Genomic DNA, 20,790 nt, shown 5'->3' with positions numbered 1-20,790 from the left:
GGCAAGCACTCTACCAAATGGGCTACGCCCCCAACTTGCTTTCTAGTATTTTTCTATGTGTATTTTTTTTTTGCTGACCAGAGGTGGCTAGTTTCCAAATGTTCCGATATCTTTACCTCTGTGTAATCAAGGCCAGTAGCTCTGTATGACTACTGAAAACTTCATAGACTCCTTTATCCCTCTGTTCCAACTTAGATCACACAGCTGTTTGGTAGGAACCTTTTGTCTGCTATACTCTCTTCCTAATTCTCATGTCTTGTTCCTTGGTTCCTGAAATTCATGCCATCTTTCTTCTTGGTTTAGTCTTATTTGTCTGAAATCTACCTGGATATGTTTATATATCTAGGTTTACTGTGGGCCTGAGGATCAGCTGAAGCCCTGAGTCACTAGATGCCCCTAATAGGTAGTTTGGAAGATAAGACTTCTTTGTATGGAATCCCAAAAGGCTCCATCTCAGCAAGATTTGACCAGTCCCTTGGGGGAAACCCCTGCCACTGCTGGTAGCTGAATGCAACTATCGGTATAGTCGGCAGAATCTAAAGAAAAGGAAAACTGACCCAGGAGACCTGGTGGCAGCTAGGGCTGGTGACAGAATCGGTCATAGCGTGCTTGGTAGTCACGGACATCCTGGGCGTACGCAGGTGTTCCAGTGGTTCCAGATGGAGGAAACTGGAAGTACCAGCTTAGGGGGCCTTGCCAGACCCCTGATGTGGATAAAATCTTGGCGACAGAACTCAGTGGGTGAGGGCTGCCAGAATTCTGCTACCTGGAGGGCTTTGGGCAGCAGTAAATGTATCCGTCTTAGGGGTTTTATTGCTGTGAAACGACCGTGTGCCTTGACCATGGCAACTCATAAAGAAACCACTCAGCCGGGTGGTGGTGGTGCACGCCTTTAATCCCAGCACTTGGAAGGCAAAGGCAGGCAGATATCTGTGAGTTCGAGGCCAGCAAGTACCAGGAGAGGCTCTAATGCTACACAGAGATACCCTGTCTCAAAAAAAAACAAACAAAAAAACAAAACAAAAAGAGAGAGAAGAAAGAAAGATTCAGTTATTGGCTCAATTAGTTTCAAAGGTTCAGTTCATTATCATCATGGTGGGGAGCATGGGGCAGCCTGCAGGCGGACATGGTGCTGGAGAGGTAGCTGAAAGTCCTACGTCTAGATCAGAATACAACAGGAATTCGACTGAGACACTGGGTGGTATCCTGAGCATAGGAAACCGCAAGCCCTGCCCCCACAATGAGAGACACACTTCCTCCAATTATGCCAAACCCACTCCAACAAAGCCACATCTACTAATCATGTCACTTCCTGTGAGATTATGGGAGCCAATTACTTTAAAACTAACACGGTATCTCAGTGTAAGTCAGAGGACTGGGCTGGAGCTGGTGGATCATGCAGGCTGAGAACAGTTGTGGACCAGCATTGCACCCCTATCATGACAAGATTGCCAAGATCTCACTCAGTGGAGGATCTTTCAAGGGACTGAAAGACCTTGGGAAATAAAGATTCTATGATGAAGTTGGGCTAGGTTTGTAGCTGAATTATAAAGTGCTTGCCCAACTCTCCTGAAGGCAGAAGCATGAAGTTCAAGGCAAGTTAGAATTACAGGGTGAGATCTCAAAAAAGGGTGGTGGGTGTTATAAGGACAGAGAGTAGAGGAGAGAGAGAGAGAGAGAGAGAGAGAGAGAGAGAGAGATCTCAGCAGGTACCAATCTGTTGGTGCCTTTGCCTTCAACTCACTGGACTTCCTAAACAGGAAAAAGTATTTGGATGGGAGGCTGGAGAAATGACTCAGCTGTTAAGAGTACTAGGGGAAATCTCGCGATAGTGGCGCACGCCTTTAATTCCAGCACTCGGAGGCAGAGACAGGCAGATCTCTGTGAGTTCGAGGCCAGCCTGGTCTACAAGAGCCAGTTCCAGGACAGGTTTGCAGGTTTGGTTCCCAGGACTCACATGGGAGTTAGCACTCATCTATAACTCAGGGGATCCTGTATCCTCTCTTGACCTCTCTGGGCACAGCACACATGTGGTGCACATATATGCGTGCAGGCAAACCATCCACACATAGAATAAACATGAAAATATTTTATTTACAAACTACACATTCTAGGATAACTTGTTGCTGGGTATGGTGATGTATGCCTGAAATTCCAACATTCAGGAGGCTGAGGCAGGAGGATCATCTGGAGTTCAAGGGCAGCGTAGGCTATACAGCTAGCTCGGGACAGTGAAAATTATATAGAGAAACCTTATCTAATAACAAAAAACAAAATGCAGACTCCTTCTTCTCCAAAAGGTATTTGGTTACATCAGCTCAAATGGAGTAAGGCAGTTAATCTAAAAGACATTAATTCACTGTTACAAAAACATACTGGTGGCTCCAGAGACTTTAGGTGAAGAATAATTGCTTAATAGGTGATGGGTTTCCTTTTGATGTATTGAAAATGTTTTGTAGATATGGGGTTTGTACAACTTTGAAAATGTAGTAAATGCTAATGAACTGTACTGTTAAGATGGGTAATTAAATTTTTTTCTAGACAGGATGGTCTTCTGTACCCCAGGCTAGGCTCAAACTCTCTATGTAACTGAGGATTGAACTCCTTCCACCTCCCAAGTTCTGGGATCACAGGAACACATACCTTGCTGGGTTTATGCAGTGCTGGGGAATCAAACCCAGTGCTTCATGCTTTGATGGAAGACTACTGGACTCACTGAGCTCCATCCCTAGTTCCAGAAAAGATTTAATTTATTTTAAATTATGAATAGGTGTGTATGCCTGTGTGTATGTGCACACATGTGCACATACCTGTAGAAAACAGGTGTCTGAGCCCCCGAAGCTGGGGTTACAGGTGGTTGTGAACTGACTGAACTCAGGTTCTCTGTGACAGCAGTAAGCGGTCTTAACCACCGAGCCACCTCTTTAGCCCCGAAAATGGCTAATTTTATATTTGCAAATTTCTTTTTTTCTTTTTTTTCCATGATATTTATTGAGCTCTGCTCCCCTCCCTGCCTCTCACCTCCCCCCTTCAGCCCTCCTCCAAGGTCCCCATGCTCCCAATTTACTCAGGAGATCATGTGTTTTTATACTTTCTACTTCCCATGTAGATTATATCTATGTGAGTCTTTCTTAGTGTCCATATTGTTGTCTAAGTTCTCCACTGTCTAAGTTCTCTGTGGTTTGTAGGCTGGCTTTCTTTGTTTTATGTTTTAAAACCACCTATGACTGAGTACATGTGATAGTTATCTTTTTGTGTCTGGCTTACCTCACTCAAAATAATGTTTTCTAGTTCCATCCATTTTCCTGCAAAATTCAAGCTGTCGTTATTTTTTTCTGCTGTGTAGTACTCCATTGTGTAAATGTATCACTTTTTAAAAAAGATTTATTTATTATGTATACAGTTTTCCCTGCATGTATGCTGCAGGCCAGAAGAGGGCACCAGATCTCATTACAGATGGTTGTGAACCACCATATGACTGCTGGGAATTGAACTCAGGACCTCTGGAAGAACAGTCAGTGCTCTTAACCCCTGAGCCATCTCTCCAGCCCTGTATCACATTTTCTTTTAAATTTTTATTTATTTATTATGTATACAACATTCTGCTTCCATGTGTGCCCACACACCAGAAGAGGGCACCAGATCTCATTATAGATGGCTGTGAGCCACCATGTGGTTGCTCGGAATTGAACTCAGGACCTCTGGAAGATCAGTCAATGTTCTTAACCTCTGAGCCATCTCTCCAGCCCTGTATCACATTTTTTTTAATCCATTCTTTGATCGAGGGGCATTTAGGTTGTTTCCAGGTTCTGGCTGTGACAAACAAAGCTCCTATGAACATAGTTGAGCACATGTCCTTGTGGCACGATTGAGCATCCTTTGGATATGTACCTAAAAATGGTATTATTGGGTCTTGAGGGAGGTTGTTTCCTAATTTTCTGAGAAATTGCCACACTGACATCCAAAGGGGTTGTACCAGCTTGCATTCCCACCAGCAATGCAGGAGTGTTCCCTTTTCCCCACAACCTCTCCAGCATAAGTTGTCATCAGTGTTTTTGATCTTGGCCATTCTTGCAGGTATAAGATGGAATCTCAGAGTTGTTTTGATTTGCATTTCTCTGATGACTAAGGATGTTGAACATTTCCTTAAGTGTCTTTCAGCCATTTTAGATTCTTCTGTTGAGAGTTCTCTGTTTAGGTCTGTACTCCATTTTTTTTTTATTTTTTATTTTATTTTTTTAATATTTATTTATTTATTTATTTATTTATTTATTTATTTATTTATTTATTATACACAATATTCTGTCTGTGTGTCTGCCTGCAGGCCAGAAGAGGGCACCAGACCCCATTACAGATGGTTGTGAGCCACCATGTGGTTGCTGGGAATTGAACTCAGGACCTTTGGAAGAGCAGACAATGCTCTTAACCTCTGAGCCATCTCTCCAGCCCCTCCATTTTTTTTTAAATTGGATTATGTGATCTTTTGGTGTCCAATTTCTTGAGTTCTTTGTATATTTTGGAGATCAGACCTCTGTCTGATGTGGGGTTAGTAAAGATCTTTTCCCATTCTGTGGGCTGTTGTTTTGTCTTGTTGACTGTGTCCTTTGCTTTACAGAAGCTTTTCAGTTTCAGGAGGTCCCATTTATGAATTGTTTCTCTCAGTGTCTGTGCTGCTGGGGTTCTATTTAGGAAGTGGATGCGTTCAAGTGTACTTCCCACTTTCTCTTCTATAAGGTTCAGTGTGTCTGGCTTTATGTTGAGGGTAAATTTCATGTCAATTCAAACTATAGCTGAAAGTATCCCAAAAAGATGCAGGGTTCAACCTAAGGCTTCCCGAGGACCACATGAAGGCCTTTAAGGAACAAAATCAATACTAACCATACAGAACTGTAACTCATAAAATAAGTAATAAAATGCCTGGGAGTCTGTATTGACAGTGTTAAGAGGTTTTTTGTTTTTTGATATGTTGAGACAAGGTTTCTCTGTGTAACAGTTCTGGCTGTCCTGGAACTCTCTCTGCAGACCAGGCTGGCCTCAAACTCACAGAAATCCACCTGCCTCTGCCTCCCAAGTGCTGGGATTAAAGGCGTGCGCTACCACAGCCAAGCAAGACGTTTGTTAAAAACAAACAAAAACCACATTGGAGAAACCCTGTAAACCACAGAAAGCAGTGTTAACAGCACCGAGAAGACAAGCCAATGCCATACCTCCCCGCTGTGGAAGGTTCAACACCAACATCAATGAGTGTGACCTCTGCACACAGGAGAAACATGGAACAACTCCATGGTATGGAATCCACAGGAGTAGGGAACCGGTGAAACCATATTAGGAACCATGGCCACCTGAGAGGAAAGAATAGAGATAATTAAATGGACCTTGGGGCTGTGAAGCAGAAACATTCAACTGGGAGAGATCAGTCATGCCTATAGTTCCAGCAAGGCAGAGGCAGGACTCTCATGAGCTCAAGGCAGCCTGGGCTATATAGTAAGATTCAGATCAAAACACAATACTGTACAGTACAATATGCATCATGCTTATTAATGCACCACCACTATTAATCCCAGCAGCACGTGGAGCTCCCTGAGTTCCAAGCCAGTCTGGTCTGTTAGAGAGTTCCAGGCCAGCCAGCCAGAGCTATGTTGTAATAATAATAATAATAATAATAATAATAATAATAATAACAACAACAATAATAATAACAATAATAAATAAGCACTTTTCTGTTTTGGAGCTAAGAGCAGCTGCACACAATATCAACCTCCTCCTCCCCATCCCCAACAAACAGCAACCTTCATCCCGAGTCCAGCATGCAATACACCCTAGATCCAGGAGGTGGCGCCCAAGCTCTACAGTGAGCTACAGTTAGCCCTCTCAAAGACTTCAAAGTTACTTGGGACTAATGAGTCCTGGCTTTTAGCTGGATGTTAGAACTAAGGAGTTCTGGCCTTCAGCTGCTCTTCCCTCCTAGAACCTTCTAATTGAAGTTACTAGAAGCTGTGCCTAGCTTAGAGGATCAGAGGATGGGATTTACACCTGTTGGCCGTTGACTGCAGGGTATTTAAGCCTCCAAGATGCTATTAAAGAGGGGCTTTTGTACCAGTGTTTGAAGGTCTGCTTGTCGGTCTGTCTCTGCGTCTGTATTCTCAACCTCCAGCCCCTTGCCTGAAGCTCGCAAACTGAGGTCTAGCACATAGAGCGCAGACGGGGGCCGCGGTGCGCGGCAGTTACTAACACAGGCCAGCAATTCGGACTGCATGTCTCCTGGGATGGAGTCCATACACATATGCAGAAACCGTATGTTTGAGGGCATTTTTAAATTTTTTTTAATATTTATTTATTTATTTATTTTATTAAGTATATAGTATTCTGTCTGTGTGTATGCCTGCAGACCAGAAGAGGGCACCAGACCTCATTACAGATGGTTGTGAGCCACCATGTGGTTGCTGGGAATTGAACTCAGGACCTTAGGAAGAGCAGGCAATGTTCTTAACCGCTGAGGCATCTCTCCAGCCCGTTTGAGGGCAATTTTTGCAACAAATGATTGAAACCAAATCCTGCCATCAAGAAAGTGTTGCTATGTTTTAGGGTGTCCAAGTATCTCCACATACATCGCCCTAAGGTAGGGGAAAGGCCAGGGAGCAGAGGATTTACACTATGACTATAAACACGGAGCAAGTAGACAACAAACCTTTACCTCCTGGTGGACACAATTATCCATGTGAGGGAACACCTGTTGGTGACAGATATGGTAGACACTAATGAGGAGTGAGCTATCCTAGGATACACTTTTACAATACTTCATTTGTTTTTGTTTTTGTTTTTGTTTTGTTTTTTTTTGTTTGTTTGTTTTTTTCGAGACAGGGTTTCTCTGTAGCTTTGAAGCCTGTCCTGGCACTAGCTCTTGTAGACCAACAATACTTCATTTGTGAACCTTAAAAAAAAATACTGAAATTAACTGGGCGGCGGTGGCTCAAGCCTTTAATCCCAGCACTTGGGAGGAAGAGGCAGGCAGATTTCTGTGAGTTCAGGGCCAGCCTGGTCTACAAAAGCTAGTGCCAGGACAGGCTCCAAAACTACAGAGAAACCCTGTCTCGAAAAACAAATAAAATAATAATAATAGTGATAGCCAGGTGGTAGTGGCATGTGCCTTTAATCTCAGCACTTGAGAGGCAGAGGCAGGCAGATCTCCGTGAGTTCGAGGTCAACCTAGTATACAATAGCTAGTGCCAGGACAGGCTCCAAAGTTACACAGAGAAGCCCTGTCTCAAAAAAACAAAAATAATAAGTTGAAGGAATGAATGACTAGGATCCGAGGCTCCCATTTTCAGCAACAAGGTGAACAGATAACTTGAAAGAAAGACCACAAAGAAATAGTTTTAAAAGCTAAATAAAATGCAAAAGACAGCCGGGCGGTGGTGGCACACGCCTTTAATCCCAGCACTTGGGAGGCAGAGGCAGGCGGATCTCTGTGAGTTCGAGACCAGCCTGGTCTACAAGAGCTAGTCCCAGGACAGGCTCCAAAACCACAAAGAAACCCTGTCTCGAAAAACAAAAAAACAAAAAAAATCAAAAGACATCTATTCATATTAATGACTGAATTGATGAGGGGAAGGGAAATGCAAGCTCCAAATGCAGAATGCCATGACTGTAAGACTCAGGTTGGTGCTGGGCGCTGCTAGGGAGACATGAGAGGCAGCGAGGACAAAGCGCGGGGCTGGAAGGATGAGGATGACCTAGCATCAGAAAGAATCCTGTATTCTTTCTCATTTTTCTTTCTGGCAGGGCCCCAACGTTTTTAGAATAACTAGTGAGTGAAATACGCATACGAACCCATTCAGCAATTCTGTATTTCGTGATTTCACCACAGCTGACAAAACAGAAGCTTGCAGGGCAGCTGAGAACAGAACAGACAGTTGTCTGACACAACCCAGTGGGTGTGTGACAGCCCAAAAATGCCTGTGATGCCAGAGAAGCCTTAGAGAAGTCTTCACTGAGTGGAAAGACTGAACTCTGTTTAAGGGACTCAGTAACTTGAGAAATTCATCATGACTTTTTAATTTTGTGAGTTTAGCCAGGCGATGGTGGCACACACCTTTAATCCCAGGATTTGGGAAGCAGAGGCAGGCAGATCTCTGGGTTTGGAACAAGCCTGGTCTACAAAGTGAGTTCCAGGACAGCCAAGACCACACAGAGAAACCCTGTCTCACAAAACCAAAGAACAGGACCTGGAGAGATAGCTCAGCAGTTAAGATTACTGGCTGCCTTTCCAGAGGACTGGGGTTTAGTCCCCAGTACCCACAACTATCTGTAGCCCCAATTCCAGAGGATCTGTTACCTTCACACAGACATGCATGCTAGTGCACATAAAATAAAAAAATTGAAATCTGAAAAATTTTCTAAGTTTATTATTGTTGCGCATGATGTGCTCCTGATATACATCATGTGAGTATGTGCCGGGGACAATCCCGTGGTGTCAGCTCTTCTCTCTTCCCACCGTTACCTGGTCAGTTCTTCTCTCTTCCCACCGTTACCTGGGTTCTGGGCATCACGTTCAGGTTATCAGCTTGTGCATGGTAAGCACTTTTACCAGACGAGGTCTCTTAACAGCCCTATAGCATTGTTTTTTCATACAAAGGGAGGAGGGAAAATATCCAGAGGTCTGTCTGTTTGTTTTGTTTTCTGGCTCTACAAAGAAACTGTACAAGTACTTTTCTCAGAGGGGAAAAAGGAAGTCATAAGTCATACCAGAGAGCATGTTTAGGGCAGCAGGGCATCATGGTTCACGCCTGAAATCCCGGGCTTTAGAAGGTTGAGGAAAGATTGTTGTGATTTTGAGGCCACCTTGACTGAAGGAAGTAAAAAAAGAAAAATCTAGGGCAAGATTCAGAATAACAGAACCAACCGCAGTGGTCAGATTGGAGGTGATCGCCCCACTCCAAACTAGTAGGGAGGGGCACTATTGGGAGGTGTGGCCTTGTTGAAGGAAGTATGTCACTGTGGAGCAGGCTTTGAGGTCTCTTTTGCTCAAACTTTGCTTAGGCCACTTGCTGCTGCATTCTGGTCAAGATGTAGCCAGCATCATGTCTGCCTGCACACCGCAGTGCTGCCGGCCACGATGATAACGAACTGAACCACTGAACTGTAATCCACCACCTCAATTAAATGTTTTCCTTCATAAAAGTTGCTGTGATCTTGGTGTCTCTTCACAACAATAGCAACCCAAACTAACCAGGGTCCATTCTCAGGTCAGATGCACAGAAACTTCCCTGTACAAAAAAATTTCAAAAATGGTGTCTTAAAAAAAAATCTCCCACTGAGGCAGATGGTGGTGGTGCACACCTTTAATCACAGCATTTAGGAGGCAGAAGAAGGCGGTTTTCCGTGAGTTTGAGCCTGGTCTACACAGTTTAATCCAGGACAAGCAAGGTTACTACATACAGAAATCCTGTCTCAAAACAAAACAAGAAAACCCTGCTACTGTTATGTGGCAGACTTTTCATGGGAAATGAAACACACACACACACACACACACCCCTCAATCAGAAATAACCACTCTTGACACAGTAGCTGTGATAGTGTTGAGTGGTTATTCTTTTTTTTTAGGTTTTATTTATTGTGTAAACAGTGCTCTGCCTGCATGTATGCCTAAAGGCCAGAAGAGGGCACCAGATCTCATTATAGATGGTCATGAGCCATCACGTGGTTGCTGGAAATTGAACTCAGGCCCTCTTTACCTTTGAGCCATCTCTCCAGCCCAGGAGCCCTGCACTCTTATTGGGAAGCATGCAGGATCCACCCCTGAGCGGCAAGCACTTTTGTGCGTCCTTCACAGCATCCTCAGGGGCAACTTCTGGAACTTCAGCAGCTAGCTCACAGGGAGGAGACCCTTCAGGCCAAGTCTTAGCTTTATTTCAGCGTACAATGTCTTTGGCAAAAGGATCTCACTGTCCGGTTCTGTAACGTAACCAACAATTATGGCAGATAACTTGTATCTTTCTGGGGCCTCTGGGCTTCCTTGGCCAATAAGCTCTTGAGAGTTACGGCCTTCTGGAACTGAGGGTTTCCATCAATAACCTTATGTTTTTGGTCCTTGTGAGTGAGATACCCTTGTTTGCTCTTTGTGAATTAATGCCTCATGCTTGCTCCTTCAGGTACACTCATTTATCTCCAAATCTGCAAAACACTCAGAAGTTAGCATTATGTCATCTTCATAACAGAACCTTTTCCAGAGGATGGGAAGGACAAGGGCAACATTTTGAGCCACCATCCCATACCAAATAGTGGGGTTACAACTAGAGCTCTATTAAATCCCTTGGAAGTCTGTTTTCATCTGTTCTGAGCAAGCTGAACATAGATAAGGTCTAATACAGCATGGAAAGTTCCATCCGTTTGTATCTGCCGTCTTCTCCACAGACCAAGTTGGGTACAATTAATTAGCTCTATGTCATCTTCAGTCTCTCTGAGCCATTCTGTCTCCACATCTTGGAGTCCTTCCTTAGAGCCTGTCTCCTTGTGTTTCTCTGATGACCTTGGTGGTGCTAAATCAATCTGCTTTGCCTAACACCAAGGAGGAACATGGTCTCAATTTTTTCCTTTGACCCAAGCGGTACTTCTTTTTTTAAATAACTTATTTATTTTTATTGCATTGTGGTTTCGCCTTCATGTACGTCTATAAGAGGATGTCAGGTCCCCTGGAACTGGAGTTACAGACAGTTGTGAGCTGACATGTGGGTGCTGAGAATTGAACCCAGGTCTTCTGGAAGAGTAGTCAGTACTCTTAACCACTAAGCTATCTCTCCAGCCCTTTCTTCTTCGTCTTTGTCTTCTTTCCCTTCCCCTTCTTCTTCGTCTTTGTCTTCTTTCCCTTCCCCTTCTTCTTCTTCTTCTTGAGACAAGGTTTCTTTGTGTAGCACTAGCTGTCCTGGAACTACCTCTGTAGATAAGGCTGGCCTGGAACTCACAGATACCTGCTTGCCTCTCTGCCTCCCAAGTGCTAGGATTAAAAGTGTGAGCCACTACCACCCAGGGAGGCACTCCATCTTACAGGCAAATGTTTCAATTTAGAGCAAATGTTGCAATTTGGAGACACCGTGCCAAATAACACCAATACCACACACAAAAACAAAACAAAGCTTAGAAATGTTCTACTCTCCACTTGGCAGGAGACCAGGAAGACTTGGGTAAATTTCAGTCTTGGCCTCATGGAAGCTGCCAGCAACAAGGGGACCACTCACTGTCCCCTGGCAGACAATTGACCACTAGATACCAGAATGGAAGCTTCCTAGCTAAGCTTCCAAAGGACAAGCCTGTAGAGCTCCAACCTGCCAAACATCCAGGAGAAGGTGGAGTAACAGGAACGAGACACGGTGTTGTAGTATTTCTCTTCCACAGCAGGAAGGAAAAGCTGACACTGTTACACACACAGCAGGAATGAAAACATTGTGGACGGCTTTTGGCCGTACATCTGAATATGTAAAAAAAAAAAAAAAATGGAAAAATTCCTAGGAAATCTGGGCAGACTAAATTATTAAACTGTACAAAGATAAAATGGACAGGGGTCAGGAGAGCTTTAGATGCCTTGAACCCAGGTCTACCCGTTATTCCTATGCTGGACCACTGAGCTAGTGTTGACTAGCTGACCCCAAGAAGCCAGAAAGCCATGAGGACAATTATGACACATACTGGGTCCTCTGTCTTTCTAACGGGCTTTGGTGTCCACTGACTCCCTAAAGGGTCCTAAGAGCAAGAGCAACCCAAGACAGCTGGCTGCCTTCTCTCTCTCTCTCTCTCTCTCTAGACCAAGTAGTGTTGTGATTAATATATATGTGATTATTTCGGTCTGGGTAGCTGGGAAATGAACAAGCAGTCTCTATTTACAAAATGGCGCCCACTGTCTAGGACCTGGATCCACTTAAGACCTAAAAAAAGCTTAAGGGAAAAAAAGAGGGCTTCTAGATCTCCCAAAATGGAAGCCAAGCTCAGCCGGTAATGGCAGCCACATTTTTTTTTCAGATAGGCTCTGTTTGCTGACAGCGAGCAGAGGCATGGCTCCTTTTTTTTTTTTTTAATCTATTTATTATGTATACAGTAGTCTCAGTATTCAGTCTGCATGTATGCCTGCAGGCCAGAAGAGGGCACCAGATCTCATTACAAATGGTTGTGGCCACCATGTGGTTGCTGGGAATTGAACTCAGGACCGTTGGAGGAGCAGGCAGTGTTCTTAACCACTGAGCCATTTCTCCAGCCTGGCATGGCTCCTTTAAGAGAAGGCTTCCTGACTTAGCATAGCAGCAAAAACTGCATAGCTTCTTCTTCTTCTTCTTCTTCTTCTTCTTCTTCTTCTTCTTCTTCTTCTTCTTCTTCTTCTTCTCCTCCTCCTCCTCCTCCTCCTCCTCCTCCTCCTCCTCCTCCTCCTCCCCTCCTTCTTCTCCTTCTTCTTCTTTTAAAAAAAGGCAACTACCTGGTTCGTGCTGACTGCATGAACTCTGGCTCTTTTGGAAGGTCTGCACTCAAATGGGGTTTGTGAGCTATGTGCTGCTAGTTACTTAATGATGACATAGGTCATTTGCATTCCTGGAGCTGGGGTGTTGAGCATGGTTAGCAGAGGAGTTGAACACGCCTCTATCATGTTGGACAGGGTGGAGTCAACAGGCAGGGCTGCGGAGTTGGTTCTAGCCACGTTCGCTTAGCATTATAAACAAAAGATGTGCTCCTGGTCAGAAAATTATTACAGATACGCAATAAAAGACATATTCAGACAACAATAAATCTCTGAATGGGTCACAGTGCATTTAAAAATATACATAGGCTTGGGAGAAAGAAGAAAAAGAGTATAGACAGCTATAAAAAGAAATAAATAGTTTTAAAAAATAAAACAAAATCTTTAAAGAGACAGTAAAAGTAATATAAAAGAATACATAGATTAAAGGAGTAAAGAAAAATAATCCATGTAAACATGGAATATACACAAAGACTCTGGATTATGTATATTGTGTCTTCTTGAATTTTTGAATGCAGAGAGAGATTTGATTCTGGAGGCTGCTAAGCTAAACCAACACACATATTTTAAAGGTATCTTGACTTCAAAACTTGAGTCTAAGCTGGGCAGTGGTGGCGCACGCCTTTAATCCCTGCACTTGGGAGGCAGAGGCAGGCGGATCTCTGTGAGTTAGAGACCGGCCTGGTCTACAAGAGCTAGTTCCAGGACAGGCTCCAAAACCACAGAGAAACCCTGTCTCGGAAAAAAGAAAAAAAAAAAACTTGAGTCTAAGGATATGTTATTTTGGAAAAGAGGTTCTGCTTTTATTTCCACAGAGGATTGGAACCTGCGGATTTCTTCCAGGCTAATTGGTCTGATAGAAAAGGTCCCCCAAAAGGTCTCTGTGAACCCTAAAATACTTCACCCAACAAATAGCAAGAAACAGTTTGGAGAAAACTATGCCTTCCTCTCTTCTCAAGCCATACTCTGGGGAACCATGAAGTAGCTTCTTCTGCTCCAATGGCAACCAACAGATATGGCCTTGTCCTTCTTTATTTTCTCCTTGTCCCTCACCCATTGCCTCTTACCTAGAATCCAGTACTGAAGTTAAATCTGTATCTGAAATGGATTAATAAAAAATGCTGTGGATCCTGAGTGGCTACAGCGGGCAGCAGGCCATGAGACCACACTGCAGGTTTCCAAAGGTGGCTCGTCCCAGGTGGTGGGCAAGAGACAGATGGATAGGCACGCCATGCAGAGTAAGGTTGGATATTTATTTAGTAGGTTATGTGGACGGGGAAGGGAGAAGGTGAGAAGAGCAGAGAGGCAGAGAGAGAGAAAGAGAAAGAGAGAGAAGGGAGAGAGAGAGAGAAGGGAGAGAGAGAAGGGAGAGAGAAAAGGGAGAGAGAGAGATAGAAGCTGCCTCTTCGAGAGGGAGATGGAAAAGGAAGAGACTCAGGCTGCAAGCAGGAAGGAAGATCTGCCTGCCTCAGCGGACAGGGGAGTGGGCGTGGCTTGTCTCTTAAAAAGAGACAGAATAAATCATTACAGTATCTACAGTTCATAACTAGAGGCCCAATGTGAGCTAGGATGGACTAACTTCTTCTGTAGGATCTGCTGCTGCAAACACCATGGAAACCCTCAGTCAGAATCTCCATGTTTCAGGGCCTGTTAAAAAATGATTTTGCTGCTGGGCGATGGTGGCGCACGCCTTTAATCCCAGCACTCAGGAGGCAGAGACAGGCGGATCTCTGTGAGTTCGAGACCAGCCTGGTCTACAAGAGCTAGTTCCAGGATAGGCTCCAAAACCACAGAGAAACCCTGTCTCGAAAAACCAGAAAAAAAAAAAATGACTTTGCTATCTCTCGTGACTGTGAAGTCCAGCACATGGGCTCTCTTCGTCTGAGGCTAGATGCAGACACATGTTGGATTTCTTGGATTTGCTCTGTTTGGCTTCCCTTTTGGATAGTTATTCCCTTAAGATAACTTCAGAGTCACAGAAGCTGACATTGGGGAAATCAACTCCTTTTCACGAGCTTGATAGCAAGTCTGAATGTGCAGGTCAGCCCAAGTCACCTGCCAATCCCAGGGCAGAGCAAGGTCAGTCCCACCTAAACTCCTCCTGGCCTGAGAAAGAGGGTCCCCCGAAGAAAGTGGTTGATGCTAGTAAAACTGGAAATAGCCCAGGGGTAGTCAGCCCCTGCTCCATTTTCCACAACAGCCTCCGTATCCTGAAGGACGTGTTTCAGCCTTAACTTGTGCCCTTTGTGCTAATCCTCCTCCTTCTGTTTACCTACCCCATGATGTACTTTCTGGGCACCCTGCCTGTGGCAGGCTGCTTTACCTCCAGCTCCCAACAGCACTACCTAGGAAGTTGGCTGCAGCCCAAAGTGGAGCCACCTGTTCCAGGCCGCTTCCCCACCGTGCTCTTTGCAGAGTGGTATTTGTGCTGATTGGTAGTCTCGTGAGCAGGGACCTGCAAAGACATAACAAGGAAATCCTGTGTAGGGCATGAACCTAGGTCCTAATAGGGTCCAAGCACCCACTACTCTTGCAGGGTCAGTGGGGTGATTGGGGCTGTAACGCTTTAACAAAACCAAGCCCTAAGTCGGTGCTGCCATAGGACCAGGGAGCATCGTATTTCAATGCTGCAAAACAGGAGTGGATCAACATGGAGGGAGGTGCTGGTGGGTTTCCTGTGGTCTCTAGGGACAGCATAGTTCTTTCTTTGTTCTGTTGGCTTATGGATGGGAAGCAGGGTCTCCTGTTGTCAGCATTCTCTGATCCTGCCGTGGCTTGCGTAGAAATCTCCTTTGTCCTCTCCCTGTTCCTAGATGGAAAGATGCCAAAGACAGAATGATCCGGACAGACTATTACAAAATTCTCATCCCCCGTGGCCAACCCCCTACAAGAGGAGGGTGTGGAGGCCGAGAAATGCAGGCCCATTTCCACCTTGTCTGAAGTCAGAGAGTTTGGAGATTGACAGGTATAGTTGCACATCCTAACTCAGGATGTGATTGCTTGGTTCTTTTGAAATTAAGATGGGTCCGTGCCATCTTGACAGATGGTCAGGATATGCAAACATACTTCTGCTCCTTCTCAGTAACTGTGAGGTCACCTGGGAAGGGGTGGCCTTCAGGTTTGTGATCTAGAGCATCTCTGCTACCTAGACTACAGAATGCTGAGACTACATGTCTCAGAGTGATAATGTGATTGACTGTGTGAATTATCCTTTGTATCATGTTAGTAAAGCCTTTTGTTACCTTCTCCCCCCCCCCGTTTATATTGGATATAAAAGCTGTGGAAAAATAAACGCAGGTCAATTTCAGGATTTCAGTAATCACTGGAATACCCTTCCAGTATTATTTTATGTTTTCTGTCTTATTTTTATGCATCTTCATATTCTTTTTTTAAAAATATTTATTTATTTATTTATTTAGTATACAATATTCTTTCTGTGTGTATGCCTGAAGGCCAGAAGAGGGCACCAGACCTCATTACAGATGGTTGTGAGCCACCATGTGGTTGCTGGGAATTGAACTCAGGACCTTTGGAAGAGCAGGCAATGCTCTTAACCACTGAACCATCTCTCCAGCCTCCATCTTCATATTCTTTACTTATTATTTCTTCAATTCCCACGCCCCTACCTTGGCAAGAGGTGATTTTGTCAAGGCTGGTCCTTGACAGGAGGGAGAGCAACTTCTCTTGCACAGTGGGAAACAGAGCAAGGGCTGCCCTGACCTAGCCCACTGGAAAGGCCCTCACCCTAGGACAAGCCAGAGGTGTGAATGAAGTCAGATCTAGGCCAGAGCTCTGGGTATTGTGTTTTTCAATCCAACTGACTGTAATACGGTGGACAGCTCGTCTTGGTCAGTGTTCTATTGCTGTGATACAATGACCACGGCAACTCTTACAAAAGAAAGCATTTAATCGGGATTCGCTCACAGAGTCCATAATTAGCTTGGTGAGATGTATGGTGGCAGGAAGAGAAAGCCCACCCCCAGGGACACACTTCCTTCAACAAGGCTACCCCTACTAATAGTGTCCCTCCATAGTGGCCAAGCATTCATATCAAAGAGCCTATGGGGGAAGAGGGGGAGCATCCAGCTTTCTTCCATCCAAACATTCCACATTGTGCTGCCATGCCCATTTTATATACCCTACACCTAGGTGCAGAGGGACGCTAGGTGCCCAGATTTCCAGCTGATACCTCCATGCCAACTGGATGAAGGGTCTGGGTGGTTCTAGACCTGACATACAGGTCCCTGAGATAATCATTATTTTCTACTTTGCTGAAAAATTCCTGGGCACTCTTACAAGGATGAGGCAAGAGTCAAGGGTTTGCCCAGCCTAAGGGGAAGGTAGAAATGGGTGGTGGTGGGGGAATATATCTCTCAAAACCTCTGACCTTCAATGGGAGCAGAGATCTCAGTAGACCCTATCCAAATTTTCTACAAATGGGAGAGGCCTGGTGTTGGGATTGAGTCCCTCCAAGTTAGTGATGAGGCGCGCTGTGGCTGTGTGGGAGACTTCTGATTCTGACCTGAGTCTTACTGCCCATGAGACTGGTCTCCCTCAGGTTTTTCAGGAAGACTAGGACATAGTCTAGGGAAGAGCTCTGTGGGTGTGTGGGATCGTATGATCATCTATAACACAAGACGTAGGACCCAGCGAATATTTTCCTTTTCCTTTCCCAGGTATGGTAACCTCGAAGGTGTCATGAGGGGGTCGGAATCCATAGGACGGTTGGCTGAGACCCCCCCTCACCTCCCTGTTCAGTACACAGTGCTCCTTAACAGCAGAACTTTCAGCACTGCGGGGGAGAGGGGGGTCCGGCTTCACCCCTCGTTAGGCAGGCAGGCCTAGTCAGGTGACTGTGCCAGGGTAAGACTGCAGTGCTCCTGGAGTGTGATCCTTCTTCCCTTCCATCCGTGGAGCAGCTTAGCCCTTGCACAAGGTGAGTTGTTTCTGGTTGTTTCGCGTTTTTTGAGACTGGTCTCAAGTTCCCTAAGTAGTCAAGGATGACGGCCTTAACCTTCCGATCCACCCTCCCAAGAACTGGGATGACAGGTTTAGGCCCCCATAACCTCTTTAGGGTGCTTGTTTTATTTTTAATCTTGTTTTCATTTTGAGGATCTCACTAAATTACCCAGCTTGGCCCTGAACTCATTTGGTAGCCCGGGTAGGCTCTCAAGCAGCTTGGATTCTATAGATAGACCTGCACCGCATGACGCAGGGTGGGCTTTTTGCGAGGGGCGTTTTCTTTGGTCCTGACCCTCTTCACGCGCCAAAGAAGGGAAGGAAAACCGATGGGACGGAGAAGGTCGAGTCAACCTGCAGCTTCTCTTCAGGTGTGCAGTTAATTTCCACCAAGCCAAAGCCTTGCGAATGCCAACTGTTCCAAAGATGCAGGAGTTCAGGGTGAAGTTACATTTCAGTCCTTGAGCCTAGTCCCTTGGTCAGAGCGGGGGCCAGCATCAGATAGAGGGACCATCCCTCAGGGGTCCTCATCGATTGTGGCCAGGGCCTGTCCCCTGCCCACGGTAAGTGGACTCTCGTGCCGTGGGGTGCGGTCCAGCGAGGGTTAAGGGGGCGGGGACGCGGGGCAGCTCCGCCTCTGCCGCTGGGTCCGAGAGCGCACTGGGCGTGGGCGTGGGGCGGGTTGGAGCCCGTGGCGGCTGAGGGCCCTTCGCGGGGCGGGCGCGGGAGCGGCTGGGGCGGCGCGGCCCGCGTGACCCTCCGCCGCTCCCCGTGCGCTCGCGAGCCCGCGCCCCGCAGCGCCGGCCCAGCCGCAGGATGCGCGCTCCGCCGCTGCTGTTGCTGCTGGCCGCCTGCGCGCCGCCCTCCGGCGCCGCTGTGGTCCCGACGCCGCCGGGCTGGGAGCCGGCTTCCGACGCGCCCTGGTGCCCCTACAAGGTGCTGTCCGAGGGCCCCGAGGCGGGCGGTGGGCGCCTATGCTTTCGCAGCCCGGTTCGGGGCTTCCGCTGCCAGGCGCCGGGCTGCGTGACGCTGGTCTCGGCGGGTGGTTCTCTGCGCGCCCACGTCCTGCGCAACCGCAGCGTGTTGCTGCAGTGGCGACTGGCTCCGGCCGAGGCGCGCCGCGTGCGAGTCTTCGCGCTGAACTGCTCGTGGCGTGGCACCTACACACGCTTCCCGTGCGATCGCGTGCTGTTGGGCGCCTCCTGCCGCGACTACCTGCTGCCCGACGTGCACGACAGCGTGCGCTACCGCTTGTGCCTGCAGCCGCTGCCGCTGCGTGCCGAGCTCTCCGCCACCCAGCCAGAGCTCGCCGAGTGCGTGGAGTTCACCGCCGAACCGGCAGCTATGCAGGAGATCGTGGTGGCCATGACGGCGGTGGGCGGCTCCATATGTGTCATGCTGGTGGTCATCTGCCTGCTGGTGGCCTACATCACCGAGAACCTCATGCACCCGACATTCCGGCGACCCAGTCTGCGCAGGCAGTCCTGAAGCGCGAGGCGACCCGCCCATCTGGGTTCCACCTGCCTAAATGTGCTGAGACCTTAGGTCCTTTCCCTGCTTCCCTCTCATTCTCTCTCCCTCTTTACGATGCCCATGGAGGGCCTAATGGAGACTAGCTCATGCAGGGACCTTGTCATCATCCATGACCTTGCCAGCCCCAGCTGGATGTCCGCTTTCCAGACTCAGGCCTCAGACTGGCCATGGGGCCCAGACTAGAGTGTCAGCCGCGTCCAGGGGTCTTCCCCATCTCTAGAGGCCTTTTTGGGCCGGCCGGAATATACAGTCTCTCTGTCAAGAGTCACTCACTGGCACCCAGGATCATCAACCTGAACTTTCTTCCCGTGCCAGGTTGTCAGAGCTTGGTCGTGATCGTTGCCTGGTCCCTTTGTGCTTTGCAGAGGGGGAGGAGTGGCCTCTGGATCCTGTACCCACCCCACTTTACCCAATGGGCTTAGGTTAGCTTCGTGCCTTAGTTTCTCTGCCCCACTACAGGAGCCACCCATCATCCCTCAGCTGCCCATGGGGAATTGTGGCCCTGAGACTGGCTGGCTTATGCATGCTTCTGGCCAGAGTCCCATTGAGGACACACCAGCTTCGAGATTTTCAGGAGTCTGGGGCAGGGGATCACAGGTCCTGTTTTGTCTTCCTATGTGGGTGTCCAAGGAGCCAAGAGCCATGATGTAGCTCAGCAGACTGGGCCCAACGTCCAGCTGCTGCATCCAGGGGTGAGTGCCCTCCACCTTAGGAGGCTGGGGATTCACCCTTTTCCTTTCGCTTGTACTGCCTTGATTAGGACTTTCCTGGTGTTTTGTGTGTGTGTGTGTGTGTGTGTGTGTGTGTGTGTGTGTGTGTGTGTGTGTTGGGGGGGACTGTTTGGGAGGACAGCTGAAGGGATCATGAGGGCTTTAAGGAAAGCTGCCAGCCTTGTCCAGCCAGACCCTTAACTGTGGTCTGGATCCCAAGCCTCAACCAACTTGAGACCTCAGTGGCCACACAGCCACAGAGTCACCCCCTGTCCTTCTTCCACTAGAGGGTGGAGAGCCTGCGATCTGCCCCCAGTGACGTTGCCCCTCCATCTGAATGGGCAGAGGTTGGCCGTGCCTACCTCCTGGCACACACAGGCACCTGGCTGAGGTCACCCAGCCATCTGATGATACTGGGCACTGGAAAGGGTAAGGCTCTGAGCACTGGACTTGACCCTGGCTATTTTCCCTCCACTCGCGCCCCAGCGACCACGATGACCTGAACCCTGGCTGGCAGCACTGTACCCTACCTCTCTGTCTTTGCTCTGCCTGCTCCCCAAGAGGCACTCACTGGTCAGTTGCCAACATCTAAATGTCCATCACTCTCAGACCAAAAACACTGTCTTGTGTGTTTATTTGGGATGTTGGAGGGAAGGTGATGGGTGAGGGAAGGGAAGGTGGATTCAATTCCTCCAAGGGCCTCTCAAGCATCAGTCGAGTGACTGGCCCTGAACCTTTCCTGGTGGAGATGGGATGGGGATCAGCCCCAGGCAGTGTTCACTGAAATGATGACTTGACAGTACTGGCAGAAGGACAGGTAGGGTGTCCATAGCTTGTTTGTCCACCCCCAGACCTTGGGAAAGCATCTCTTCCTAGGACAGCCGTACTGGGCATGGGGTGGGGGATGGGACTGTTCGAAACAGCCTCAACATACAGTGATGAGCCGTTTGAACTGTGAGAAGCAGTAGTTAGGCAGCTCTAGAAGGGGGTACCCTCTCCAGCATGGGGCTACTGCGTGAGCCACTCACTCTCCCCACCTGGAATGTCCTTGGGACTCTTGTGCTCCTGTGACCCCAAAGAAAGCCAAAG

At 47.3% G+C, this 20,790-nt stretch overlaps 1 protein-coding gene across 1 annotated transcript; it reads left to right on the top strand.

Moving 5' to 3' along the window:
• Positions 1 to 18,133: 18,133 nt before the first annotated feature.
• On the top strand, positions 18,134 to 20,790 carry Fndc10 (fibronectin type III domain containing 10). Its single transcript, XM_057784568.1, has 2 exons — positions 18,134 to 19,683; positions 19,989 to 20,790. The coding sequence occupies exon 1, from the start codon at positions 18,275 to 18,277 to the stop codon at positions 18,944 to 18,946; it is 672 nt and encodes a 223-aa protein (XP_057640551.1). The 5' UTR covers positions 18,134 to 18,274; the 3' UTR covers positions 18,947 to 19,683; positions 19,989 to 20,790.

Source organism: Chionomys nivalis, chromosome 11 (assembly GCF_950005125.1).
Source record: "Chionomys nivalis chromosome 11, mChiNiv1.1, whole genome shotgun sequence".
Taxonomy (NCBI): domain Eukaryota; kingdom Metazoa; phylum Chordata; class Mammalia; order Rodentia; family Cricetidae; genus Chionomys; species Chionomys nivalis.
The sequence above is the reverse complement of the archived record's forward strand: the minus strand, read 5'-3'. Positions and strand labels throughout refer to the sequence as shown.